Source organism: Athalia rosae, chromosome 6 (genome assembly GCF_917208135.1).
Source record: "Athalia rosae chromosome 6, iyAthRosa1.1, whole genome shotgun sequence".
NCBI classification, from domain to species: domain Eukaryota; kingdom Metazoa; phylum Arthropoda; class Insecta; order Hymenoptera; family Athaliidae; genus Athalia; species Athalia rosae.
Window position 1 is genome coordinate 9,264,842 of NC_064031.1, and position 13,245 is coordinate 9,278,086.

The 13,245-nt window shown below is 44.9% G+C and overlaps 1 protein-coding gene across 1 annotated transcript in view; it reads left to right on the forward strand.

The window, feature by feature from the left end:
- LOC105690372 (suppressor of lurcher protein 1) overlaps positions 1 to 13,245 on the forward strand; it is a 251,708-nt gene that overhangs the window by 42,398 nt on the left and 196,065 nt on the right. Inside the window, exon 3 of the mRNA XM_012408103.3 lies at positions 11,461 to 11,641. Within this exon, the coding sequence (XP_012263526.1) occupies positions 11,461 to 11,641 (181 nt within the window). The remainder of the gene's footprint in view (positions 1 to 11,460; positions 11,642 to 13,245) is intronic.

Here is a 13,245-nt window from a genome sequence, read left to right on the forward strand (position 1 = left end):
GGAGATGATTTACTTTGCCTTAAACGAATTTGAACGCCCTTATAAACACCAGCTCGATAATCTTTCCTCATCATCGTCGTTGAAATTGGGTTCGATCCGGTGCTGAAAACCTTTGTCGTCACACGCCTGTTCGCCACGGTGCAGGTACGCTACTCGTATACATATATCAAAGTTGATCCGAGTTTCTTGAATTTTCGCTCGCAATTATTTCACGTCAATCGGAAGATAAGAAAATTTTTCATTAATTAAATCATCGAAAATAATGTGGGAATCAACGCGATCCATCGGCGAAAAAAATCACTTACATCGTTGTAAAGATAACAATTCATTCGATGCCTGGGGGCCGAAGTCATTGATTTCATTCGTTTACCAGCTGCGATTTTTCACACGAAAAAGGGTCACGGATTGTTCGTCAATGTTGGCTCGGGTTGAGCGATTTTTGTGTAAACAGATCTTTGTTACAGGGTTCTCGGAAAATAACGTCAAAATTCAGTACGTGGAAATATAACGGGGCTTGCAAAATTTTTTCCGCCGATACATTAAAGCTTCGTTTCCAAAGCTCGTTTCGCAATCGGCGAAAAATTTCCCCTCTCAATGATCGAAAAACGAAAGGCTTTTGGAATATTTCCAAGATCATGTGAATGGTTGAGGTGACGGTGAACGTTGAAAAAAAAAAAAAACTTAAAATGTCCACTAAAAAAAAAATAATAATAATAACAATAATCAAAGGAAGTTTTTCTTCCTCGACCGCAGAGTTACAACATTGGAACAATTGAAAAGTCGCATAATGTATATCCGGATACCTTTCATAATATTTCACACTTAACCACCGCCGAATTGGGGCTCCCGAAAAATGTCATACTTGTCAGAGAACTTGGAACGTCAATTGTTTCGGGCCCGTTTATTTGGAAAGTTTTTGCGAGTGGCGTTAATATCGGAAACTTGGCGAATGCGGCAGTTAGCAAAAAGAGGTCACCGGCTGCTAGCTGATGCCTTGTCCAGGGATATATTAAAAAACTGCTCTCAGCCCTAATATAACTCTCATCTGTCTGTTCGTAGAATATTGAATTTCACCACCCAAACGTTTCTATTCTCCCGAGTGCCAATATTCCTATCCGCCCCTATATATATATATATGTACCTATACGTGCGCATGTACTCGACTCTATACCGTCGCCTTTCCAAAATAGAAAAAACTTTTCGTCACCGGGTATAACGTGGAATTGATAGACGTGTCAAAAGAATCGAATCCGGAAACGAATCAATCAAGCAAACCTTCTCCGGTCCTCGATTTCCCGGTAATGTGAACGCGTGGGGAGGATAGGAACAAGAAAGTGAATCTCAGTTCTTGGAAAAAGTACGACGAGAGTCGAAATCTCCGTGAAATTCAAAACATATCGAACACCGAGACAAATTGATAGGGTAAAAACGGGTTCCCCGGTCCCGTTGATTTGACCGATCGATGCAACCGACCAAATTCCGACCTGCGGACATTTTGGAATTCTGATTAATCGTGCGCTATTCAACTGTAATCGTTCGCAGAGTGTGATTGTTCCATGTCTTGAATTTATATCAATGCTTCAGACGCTCGACTGTAGAGCGAATTTCTAACAAGTTGTAATTGTACGCCCGGACCCGGGTATATCATGCCGCCGCGTAGTTTGGTTCCAGAGAACAGCAAATAATGGTTGATGCATCATTCAAATCTCAGCTTCTGGGCACGACAAGTTATACACAATGTACATTCTCGCGAAGTAGACTCACCGGAACTACAGGGGTGTACGCGTGTACGGTATCGATCGTAACACCGTTTCAAACCGTTAAATTGATTCGCAACTATTAGCTCTCACAGTTGTATTCCGATATTTGATATGCAACTAAACGAGATAAGGGCTCTTCGTTGTTCCGTGAAAACTCCGGCGTAAAACTACCCCGACGAATCACCGCGAAAATTGAACGGCAAATTGGAAATTTTTCAACGATACGAAATACACGGGCGAAGAGTCGTAATTTTTCAAAGTAAATATCAGAGTACAATAAAATATTGCAGTTCGAACCGGTAGAGTTGGCCACCACGGTAGCCAGGTAATATAATAGGTACGTAAGGCATGTGAAATGAATTTTTTGATATTTGATGCCATAACTTATACGAAAGTATAAATGAAATTCGTACAGAATAGATTCCGTGCCATCTGGGCTTTGGAAGTGGTTCCTATACCGACTTCCAAATATCACGTTATAAAATCCCTCTCTCTCTCTCTCTCGCGGTTATTACAGAGAAATATTTCTCCCGAATCGAATTTCGGATAGAAAATGTCGAGGAAAAAGTGTCAGTCTCTCGTATCTCCGATCCGCTTTAATTCTTCCGTTTCAACGACGGCGACTGAGAAAGAAAAAAAACAAAAAAAACGAAAAAAATCACCGCGTCCGGTCAAAGATGGACCCATCGGTTTTTTTTTGGTCGCCACCCGGTACATGATAGCTGATTCGGCTTCACGGTAACGGTGTTAGCCGGTTATGCATATATGTGACAATCCCCCCCACCGCGTATATACATGTAATAACGATACCAAATTCGTAATTGAAATATTAATTTCTAACGCACAGTGACCACCCATCGTAATTAACACGGTATGTAACGCCGACGTGTTGGCGGATGCGCAATGCATGTATTATAACTGAAACATTGCAGCGCTGCCGCATTACATAAATACTCAGCTTCGGGTCAGACCGGATAATAGTGCGAACGTGCGGTACGGGTTCGTTCACTCTTTCCCCCTGCCCCCCCCCCCCCCCCCGAAATTCACTAAACAATTAACACCCGTGATACCTGCATTTCCCCTAAATTGAACATGCGCGGGTTATCATTGCTTATGTTTCAACAATTACCGGACAATCTCTCCGAAATGTAAATAGATATATATCGTTGAATTCAGTCACCCGCGCGCTCGTCCTGTAACGGCGAAACAACGAATGCGCGACCGTAACAAATGAATCGAAAATTCGCTCGCTCGAAGGAAAATCTGCCGCACAAACACTCGCGACAACTGAAAAAGGCTCGCGCTACGCGAACAACCCGCCACTCTGCCTGTACTCGACTCGAAATTAGCACCGACTCGACTCGCGAAACTTTGAACCGACATTGTTCCCGGATTTTTTTCAACTCGTTGTAAAATCATCGTTACCCGTCACGCCCCCATTTCGTAGTGTTGAATTGCTCGTTATCTCATACCTTCGTTCGAAATGAGACACCCCGTACGCATCCAGTATACAGGGTGAGTTTTCCCAAACTCCGAGGATTGGGAGGAGCTCGATTCATTGGGCATGCTAAATGTTTGAGTCGACTTCTCCCATGGTTCTCATTTTTATCGTGTGCCGCGCGTCGACCGGTCAAGAAAACCGAATGAGGTTCCTTCCGTTCGCCGAGTTGGTAACGACCCACCCTACTGGAATATCCGAATTTCGGTGCAACTCCACGTATACAAGACGTGTAATTATATGTATATAATAAGAGCGTTGCGCGGGTGATATATGCAAATTGCGCGGTAGGTATATACCTCCACTCCAGTCCGTACGAGTGCTAAGTTTGACGACCGGAAGTCTGTATAACCGTGGGGCAAGTTCCTCTCGGTAACCGGAGATATGAATACAAAGCCTCTCGTTAAACTAACTGCGTTGACTGCAGCTAGACTACGAAGAATGAAATAATTATCCCGTGATAATGACAACAATCGCATCGTGTCGCACGAACATTCGAATAGTCGAAATCGAACGCGGAGTATCCGTAAGGAATGCATAAAACACGCATCGGCGTCGTGTTGCCTAATTTCCTTTGATCGATTATTATTTTTCCATCTTCAAACGATCGTTCGAATCGAGAGCCGTACGGAGAAGCTTTGGTCGGACCGGTCGCAGTATTCGGATGCCGCAGGTATCCGCGCGGAAATCCGCACGAGATAATTATTCGCTGGAAAAATTGCCTACGTACGAACTAACGACTGCGGGTGGAAATTCAACTCGCCCCGCCGCGGGCAGCCGAATCGAGCGATTCTAGAATTGACCAATCGACCTAATACCACGCGGGTCAATATACTCGTACATTAAATTGTACACGTATGGGTATGATCGCGATTATATATACGGAGCAATTGTTCGTTTTCTCCTCACGGCGTACGTGACGTACGGGGTGGGCCTGTTTCGAACGTATCGAAGTTTTGGACAAAACCAGACGGTGGCTCGATCAATTTTCCAACAAGAACCAACGTTTGAAAATGGTGCCTATGCAGGTGCGAAACGGAACAAGCTTTCGTCGGTTGTGATATTATCGGACGACGATCGGCGGATACGTTGAAAAAGGCCACCCTGTATACGGTTGTAATTATAATTATGCGCGATACAATTTTCTGCGAGGCAGAAAATTTCATATTTCTCCTGTTTTATGTTGGGCAGATATTATACAGAGGACTCCGGTTTTTTTTAATATCCCTGCACCTGCACTACTCGCAGATATTCGAATTGGCGAGGGTTTTCGAATTTGCATTCCACGATGTAACCACGTATTACACGACCTTCGTGTGTACCTAATTCAGTTTCGTTAATTACTTTTTGTCCTGCGTATAATTATTTCATTGAATAAATGCGTAGGCGTACACATATACGACCGTCCCGCAGTAGTCTGATTATAATTATTTTCGAAATAATCGATATTTTTTCATTGGAAACTCGATGAATACATAATTCAGGGAGATAAAAATAATAATAACCCGATCTTAACTCTATACGTTGTATGTATATATATATATGTAAATCTAATCCTGTTCTCCGAATAATGATTCGCGGTGTCCTCGGAATATTTCTTCGAGTGAATTTAAAGTATTCGCGATGAAAAGGGTTCGGCGGATCGACACAAATGCATTCAACAAGCGAATCGCCGCTCCCGAACTTTGAAGGGATTAATCGAATTCGATTGCTTTTACCCGTACAGCGCCGGTTGGTATTAACAAAATGGAATAATTGAATGACTAATTTTATAACGAAGTCACGTCTCCCCCAACTTCACCTTTTTTGGCTTGACAGATAATTGAAACCGATCAAAACTCCGCTCACCGAAAAAATTGCATGATAAAAAAATTTCCCTTTCGTCGTCGTTGTTGTTGTTTTTTTTTTCATTTTTTTTTTCATTTTTTTTTCAATTTTTTCCGAATCGAAACTCCGACCCTCGAAGCTTCGAATAAATTTTCACATTTTGTTTTTCTACCGATAAAAAATGCAAATTAAACTGAAAAATTTCAAACGTACGAAAGGGTCGAAAACGCGGGCGTGTAAAAAGATTTTCGTTGATCGTAAAACCGTTTTCAAATCTCGTACGACAAGATTTTCCAAACTGACGTTTCAACGGTTTGACAAAGGTTGGAAAATCGAGTGAAACCCTCGGGATGCGTTGAGCCAGCAATAACTCGATTTCGCGACACGTGACCTTGGCTTTTGAGGGAAGCGGAAGAATAAACAAAATCAAAAGTAAATAGAATATAACAAGACGACGGGCAGAGAACCGAGAGGATAAAGTTCGTTTCATCGAGTCCCCCGATCGTGTCCTGCGCTTCCATCATATAATACGCTTCCTGCACGCGGATTATACAATCCCGTTGGTATAATGGCGGATCTACGTATACCTATACGTACATCTAACCTGCAGTTCCGCAACTGTGGTAAGATGAATATGCAAATTTGCATATTGTCCTTATAATGCCGCAGCGTTCCGGCTTCGCGTGGCGTACACTTGTTCACGTGCAACGCGAGCACCGTGAGGCGGCTCGGGATTTCGACGGTGAGCCGAGGGTCAAATTGGCCGGCGTGTTTGGCCATTGTGTTCGAACGCCCCGGGCGACTCGGAGCTGCATACAACAACCCTCCGACGGTCATCATCCGGCTGCTGTCGATCGCGAAAGCTCCGATAATTCTCGTCTCCGTGAATGAAAAAAGCTCAACGGGCGCGTCGCGTTTCCATGAAAAATTGAACGCGAAGAAACAATTTTCAACGGAGTTCCTTTTGGCGTCGCTTTACTCGTTAACAGGAATTTTTGGCGTGGCCCCGCATCTCGCCACTTATACATATTTCGCGGATTTCGAGATGTTTCTGTGTCGGCGAGCCGTGTAATTTTGACGTGAAAGAGCAATGCGCCTCCTTCTGCTTTCTTTCATCGTCATTATTCTCATTATCATTACGTTCCTTCAGCCTTTGAGACGCTAAGCCACTCGCCGACTTTCTCCAATTAACATCGGCTGAGTATACAAATCGTATCGTTACGTCACGCCATTTTTAACCACCGGCTGAAAATCCTGGTTATTTTCCAGCCCCTGAAAACGATGAGACAAAAAGCTTCGTTCGATCGACAATTGACGAGCGAACCGTCAACTCGTCGACGAGCGGATTTAACGAAAACCGAAAAGAAAAGAAAAACATTGGAATCGAATTGGCTATCGAATTTTATTCAAACAAAGAAAAAAAATATATACATTTTGTGTATATTCTAAAAAAAGCTTCGTAAACGGATAAAAACATCACAGCGCGTGTTGTATAAAACGTCGAACGTGTAATGGATACGTAAAGGGTAGAGAGGTGTGGTTGATATGCAGATGAATGTTACGTAGGTAGATATCTCAGGTAGAGCGGAGGACGCGAGTGTGCTTGTTACTCGGTTTATTTTTAGCCTTCAATATCATCACACCTGGTACCTGCGGAATTGAGGGAAAAGTGTTTCGTGAGTATCTCTTAAAGACGTCAGCTGAGGGAGCTTCTTCAGCGCGGCAAGATCGCGAGAAGAGGAGAGGCAGATGAGAGAGGTGAGAGGTGAGAGGTGGAAAAAAAAAAGGAGAGAAAAGAGGGGAAACGAAATAAAAAAAAATGAGGCAGTAATGCATCGCACTCGTATAGTTTGTTGGCCCGAGTGCAGCGGCGGCGCATAGACGCTGGATATGGATATCGAAATATTGGAATATTGGGGTAACCCGTTACCTAGTATAAGAACTTTGCTCATGATCGTTGGCTTTCCGAGCCATCGCACCGTATCAAAGAGGTTCTTTTTACGGGTAATACGAGCTGCAACGCCAACTACGAAACCGCCCCTCCCCCCTTTCCCCCCGTTAGACCCCGCGGAGCAGACCTCGGCTCAAACTAAAAATTATGTGTGTGTATCGCTCGGTTCGTAAATATATTATAGCAACGGTATCCGCTCGTCCGCGTATAAGTATATGTGTGTGTCTGCGCTTGTGAAAAGTAGAAACCTAGGACAGCGTATCGCGTAATATAATAAAGTAGCAAATTGAATATCGCAAAAATGTAGCTGAAACAATTCCATCCCCTTTTATGTTAACGCAACACTCGCAGATGTAGATACCATTGCCGGTGACGTTGTTATTCTTATTATTCTTCTTATTATTATTATTGTTGTCATTATTATTATCATCATCCACGTTTGGCCGAGCTCCGTCGCATAATTCAGCGTTTCACGAGCGCGAGACACGCCAGCTAGAATTTTCTACGATATTACGATAGTTGACTCGTCATCGGGCGTAGTGAAATTCGAAAAGTCATTTCTCTCCCTCCGTACGTTCGCTACGGCTATCGTCATCATATTTGTTGGGTTTTTTTTTGTTTTTGTTTTTCTTCTTTTTTGCTCTCGCGATCTCTTCCTCATACATTTGGAACTCGGAAGAGTGGGGTGAGCCATGCAACGGTACGCGGACCGGCATGTATAAGTTAAAAGCATATTTCGCTAGAGTGTAAGAAACGTGAGATACGGGTCAGAGGTCAGAGGTCAGAGGTCAGGTTGTATAACTCTTATATTCGCGGGAGGCGATGGCGCGGGGGGAGGGGGGGGGGGGGTAAAAGATCTGAAAATAATCATGGAGCAGATGGCGGCGCGGCTAGTTCCCGCAGGTGCCGGACGAAGGCGTAGGTAGGTATACGCGGTATGGATGACCGGTCAAGTAACGACGATCGTGCATCGGGAACAGAAATTCTAGGCGGCGAGGGGGCAGGGGGTGGGGGGGGGGGGGGAAGATGGACGCCCCGGAAATATATTACGGCTGTAATCTTTCAGGGATGAAAAGTGTTTTTACGATCGGTGTAACGATTCATCTTCTGACTCGATTCGACGTTATAATTCCGTATCTTTTTTCAATCTCGTTGCTCTCTCATTGTAAAATTAAACGATGTATACGCACAGTTTTTTTACGAGCAGGATTTTGTATGTACTTATAGCCAGCGTTCGGAGTAGTTTCCCGGAGGTTGATTGTAATCGTAAAAGAAACGTCGGTAGCCGCTGCAAGGGTATAGGTGGGTAGGTGGTTGTTGGTAAAGGTTACCGGAAAATGAGAAAAAGAATCTTTTTCGTCCGAAATGGATATGAATGTGTTCTCGTCTTACTTCGCTGACCTGCGAGGTACTATAAAATCGTTTTACGACCGGCGAGAAATTTGACGAGTTGACCTTAGAAATATATATATAAGATGTGTCGGACCACGGAGGGAATGGGGATAATTTTGACGTCGATATTTTTTTGATATATACATGTACTTTATTTGACTTTCTTCGGCCCGGTGGTTTTGGTATACGTACACGTACCGACGCGTCTTACCTAGAAGCATTTCTGTGTCCGAAAAGCGTTGGAGCTCTGCTTAAGCTCCGTAAGATTCGTGGGAAATAGGTAGGAGAAAGCGCAAGGCTCAAGGAAAGATCCCGAGATGCAGATTGAATCGGAAATATCGTCACCTTTACCGAGGTTCGCTTATTCGTTTTGCCATAACTAACGCCCCGGAAGATCCTCTGCCAAGTCTCCGCCGAGTTTCTTCTCTCTCTCACTCTCCCTTCTCCATTTGTTCTCCTTACTCGACTCGCGCTCCGTTATGCCTAGTTTTTACACAAGCGGAAGCGCTAGTTCGCCCATAGCTCCGAGAATTTCACCCTTTCAGGAATCCAGTCGGCGAACTAAGTGATTTCTTATGTTCGTGGAATATTAGTCGAGAGCTTAGAGATGTCGCCGTGCAAAATCGGCACCGAACTGTCTCCGCGAGAAAATTTCGATGAAACGTTAACTAGGCCCGATGTCGGCGTTACGGTAAAGATGGAAGATGAAAGAAAATTCCTTCCCTCGGCTGCTGGGGAATAAAAGAAGTCAGAAGATTCGAGGAATCGAAATCGAGCTGGTCTCGTTCGGGTTTACTCGCCGGCGCCGGCTCGAGGGCCGCGGACCAGGTTCCTCGAAAGTCCTTCGGGCCTTCGTAATTTTCTCTCAGGTACTACCCGTGAGCTCTCCGAGTCGAAATCTCTCGCATCTAGTGAAAATATCAGCCACCGCTCGAATCGAACCGCGGGCTTTTCGCCCTGAAAGCGAAAGAGAACAAGCAAAAACGAATGAAATAAAATAACACAATGGGGCGGCTGGATCGGCTCAAGGGTGTGGGCGGTTGAAATACATAGCTGGGCGTCAGTTTTTGCTAATTTACTAAAAGTCCCTCTAATTTGTGGTCCGGGGTCGCTATTAATTCACGAAAGATAAAGTCACCGCCTTCTGTCTCGGATTTGCTTTTTCAAACGGCTTTCTCGGTCTGATTAATCGCGTTGCCATCTTAATAAATTGGTTTGTTTGGATTACCTCTAGGTAAAACAGCTACCCTCGGATTTTAATGGATCACCTAATGAGGGTAATCGTTCCCTTCACCTTAACCGCCGCGTAACGCTCTTCTCTTCTCACCGACGCGGACAAATCGTGCAAAAACTGACAAAAAGGTAGAAACACCCGCAGCACCGGCAACGGCAACGGCAACGGCAACGGCAACGGCAACCAGAAACAACCGGATCGGTTTTACTCGATGGAACAAGATTTATTCTACGGTTCAAAAACGTTACAGACAACTTTCGACCTACCCGTATCCATAGTTACAAAAACTACAGGAGCGACCGTCGAGCGAGAAGGGCGTATTCGCTCTAGTTTTCGACGATCCTCGATTCTACGGCGAAACGTCGATCGCTCGAAAAATGGACCCCGATTTTTCGACTCGCGTCTATTTTCGAAGCCAACTCGTCTAACGCGACTGACGTATCATCGGGGTTGTGGAACGATATCTCTACGTGTTTTGAAATTTACCTCTTCTCTTCCGGGTGTCGTTATGATTAATACGAGATGCGGTGTAAATTGTTTGGGGCACCGGTGCGTTGTACGCCCCCCCTATCAAACCCGTGTACGACGTATAAAGTGGCTATGCGAATGGGATTACCTCACCCACGGCGAGCCGGTGCATAAATTACGTAGCGCGTACATCGCCGTACTACACGGAGTCAAGTTTCGCCGTATTTTTATTCACCCATTTTCCAACCCAAATATCACCGACCGACCGACCGAGCAAAGATGAGCTCTATTTGCGTATCGTGCACCGTACCAAATTTACCGAACAAATTGATATTACTGCGAATTACGTAGCCACCGGTTCACCGGGCTAACCTGCAACGCCACATGAACTCGACTTCTGCCGATGCCGCCGCTGAATTCGCTTCCCGCCCACGAAAACAACGTTGCCTGATTTTTTAATCGAATCATTTTTATACCCGTCTCTGGCTCCTGACGGGAAAATAAAGCACGTAGGAAACGGGAGCGTGTAACGGATTGTTCGGAGTTTTGAGTTTCTCCTTTTTTTGGGGGGGGGGGGGGGGGGGGGGCGGATGCACCGCGGATTATATCCTCACCGAGTCATCCGGTTTTATCGATTCATTTGGCGAACTGCGAAGGCGTTTCGTACGAGACTCCCCGCGGCTATATCTAACGTCACATGTGAACAAAGAGAGGCGGAGGGCGGGGGTGGCGAACGGGTAGGAAAAGGAGACATACTGGTGGAATAACGCGGCGGAGTTAATTGAAAAACAGGAAATTAAATTTTCGCAATTCCCAGCATGGCACGGTCTGACGGATAACGGGAAAACGAGGAGTGTGTATACGTTGGTATTACACACATACAACGGGAAATAACTTGGGGGGGGGGGGGGTGGGGGTGAATTATCGATGCCTTTAATCATTCGATATATACCGGAGGACGTACATACTTTACCATTCCTTGCAAAATTCTTCTTCTTCTTCTCTACGCCCCGGGAAACGTGAGAAGTATAATTTATTACTAAAAAACGTGTTTCGCCCCCTTTTATCTACGTGTCAGGTTTTAACCACTTCCATTACGCCGTAATACCAACTCCCGCGATCCGCTTTCCCGTCGATCCGACTGACCGATCAATCCCCATTTCTTTATAATTCACTCCGTGATCGACTCGTCTGAATTTCGCCAATAATCGTCTCAATTATCAATCGCTCTTACGCGGACTTCACACCTCCTGAAATTCTCGGAGATGAAATCGTTCGTGATCAAAATCAAAACTACGTTAATTTCGTTTATTTTTTCTCTGTTGCACAGGTTGCTCCTGCGTTGTGTACAGCAGTTTGTACAGCCCACAAGGTGGAACATTCACATCGCCGGACTACCCGAAAAAGCTACCGTCCAATTTGGACTGTCTTCTCTACACATTCACCGGACAACCGGACGAAATCATCGAGCTGACGTTCCACCACTTCGACCTTCGCCGCGTGCACTCGGAGTGAGTACATCCGACCATCCGATATCAGATGTCGTAGATATAGTGTCATGCGGAGAAAAGAAAAACGAAAACAAAAACAAAAAAACAAAAAACGAAAACAATCGACTCGAGAGCAGATTTCGTAAATTTGGCCCGTGATTAATGAGTAAAGGTTGTTTCTGACGTACGAGCCCACTCATCTTTTAACGACGTTAACCCGATGTTGGTTATGGTACGAAAATGTTGGCTATGGAAGCTAATGGCAGCTCCTGTTAATATTTCATCCCTAAAAACTAACGAAGTATAATACGCGCTGCGAGACCATTACGGTGAATTTAAGAGTAGGGCAGTAACTCCGACTAGTGTCGTCGTAAAAAATATCCTCGATGGAATGCGCGTATCGTTGAAGCGCGCGTTCGAGTCATCGAAGTTACTCTGTTCGTCGGCCAACAATTGGCCAGGAGAGAAGAAGATCCGATGGTTGGCTTTTTTTCTCTCTCTCTCTCTCTTTTTTTCTTGCGACGCACGGCGGGATCATCGGAACGCAACGGAAAAAGAGCTCGTTAAAAATCGTATCTGTACCTCCTCATTTCTAACAAGAGTAATTCGACGGTAAGCGCTCCTCGATGCAGTTACATGAAATTTAACGACCAGTCGATCCACGTCGCGACTATATCACGCGCAACTATCCTGGGTTAAGACGTACGCACACACGTACATATACCTACCTATTTGTACGTACTGTAATATGTGCGGATAAGCGTGTAGATACCTGCGCGTACGCGAGGTAGGTATTTTCATAACAATTTTCATCGCCCTGTAATGGAGTTACTTTATCCGCAACATCCACTTTATGTTAACCATTAGAGATTGAATCGTTATAAGCTTCGTATACTTTGTGGAACTCTTCTTATCTACGTGTACGTGTATATACCTATACCTATATCCGACGTTAACCCGTACCCATTATCGCGAATTCATATTCTCCAGCTTAATAAGGATCGGCTTACACGGGGCCTTCTTCGAACTTCTGAAAATTTATAAAATCATCACTGCCGATGATCCCATTCCGCGATTGTCGCTCTTCGTAACACGCGTAATCAACTTCGTTATCCTAACGATGAAAAAAACAACGGTGAGAAAATATGAGTGAGTAAATAACCTCCCAACGTTCTAATTTTCCTGGTGTCCTCGAAATGTTCGCACGAGACATTTCCATCGTACCACGTCCGAACAAAGAAGTTTCACCCTTCCCTCGGATCGCCGGGATCATCGATGTTTTCCAGGGAAATCGACGATACTCGTCACTACGATATCCCCCTCGTAGTTTTCTCTCGATCGTCGTCAGCTTCGCGTACTCGATAGAATCCCGCCCACGGAATTATTCAATGTTCGTTCCACGAATCGGCTGATTTTTTATCCGTCGTCTGGATTTTTGTACGGCATTTGCGGATTTCGTCGAACGACGAGGAGTCCTCCGTTCGAGCACCTTCGATATCTGGGTCCTACGATGGACATCTGGCCGGAGGCGCGAGAATTCCTTTAGCGCGGCTGCGGTGGACTCTCTCTCAACCCTTTTCTAGTGCTCGTAAAAGGGTTCCCCCGAGGGTGGTTGAACCCGAGCA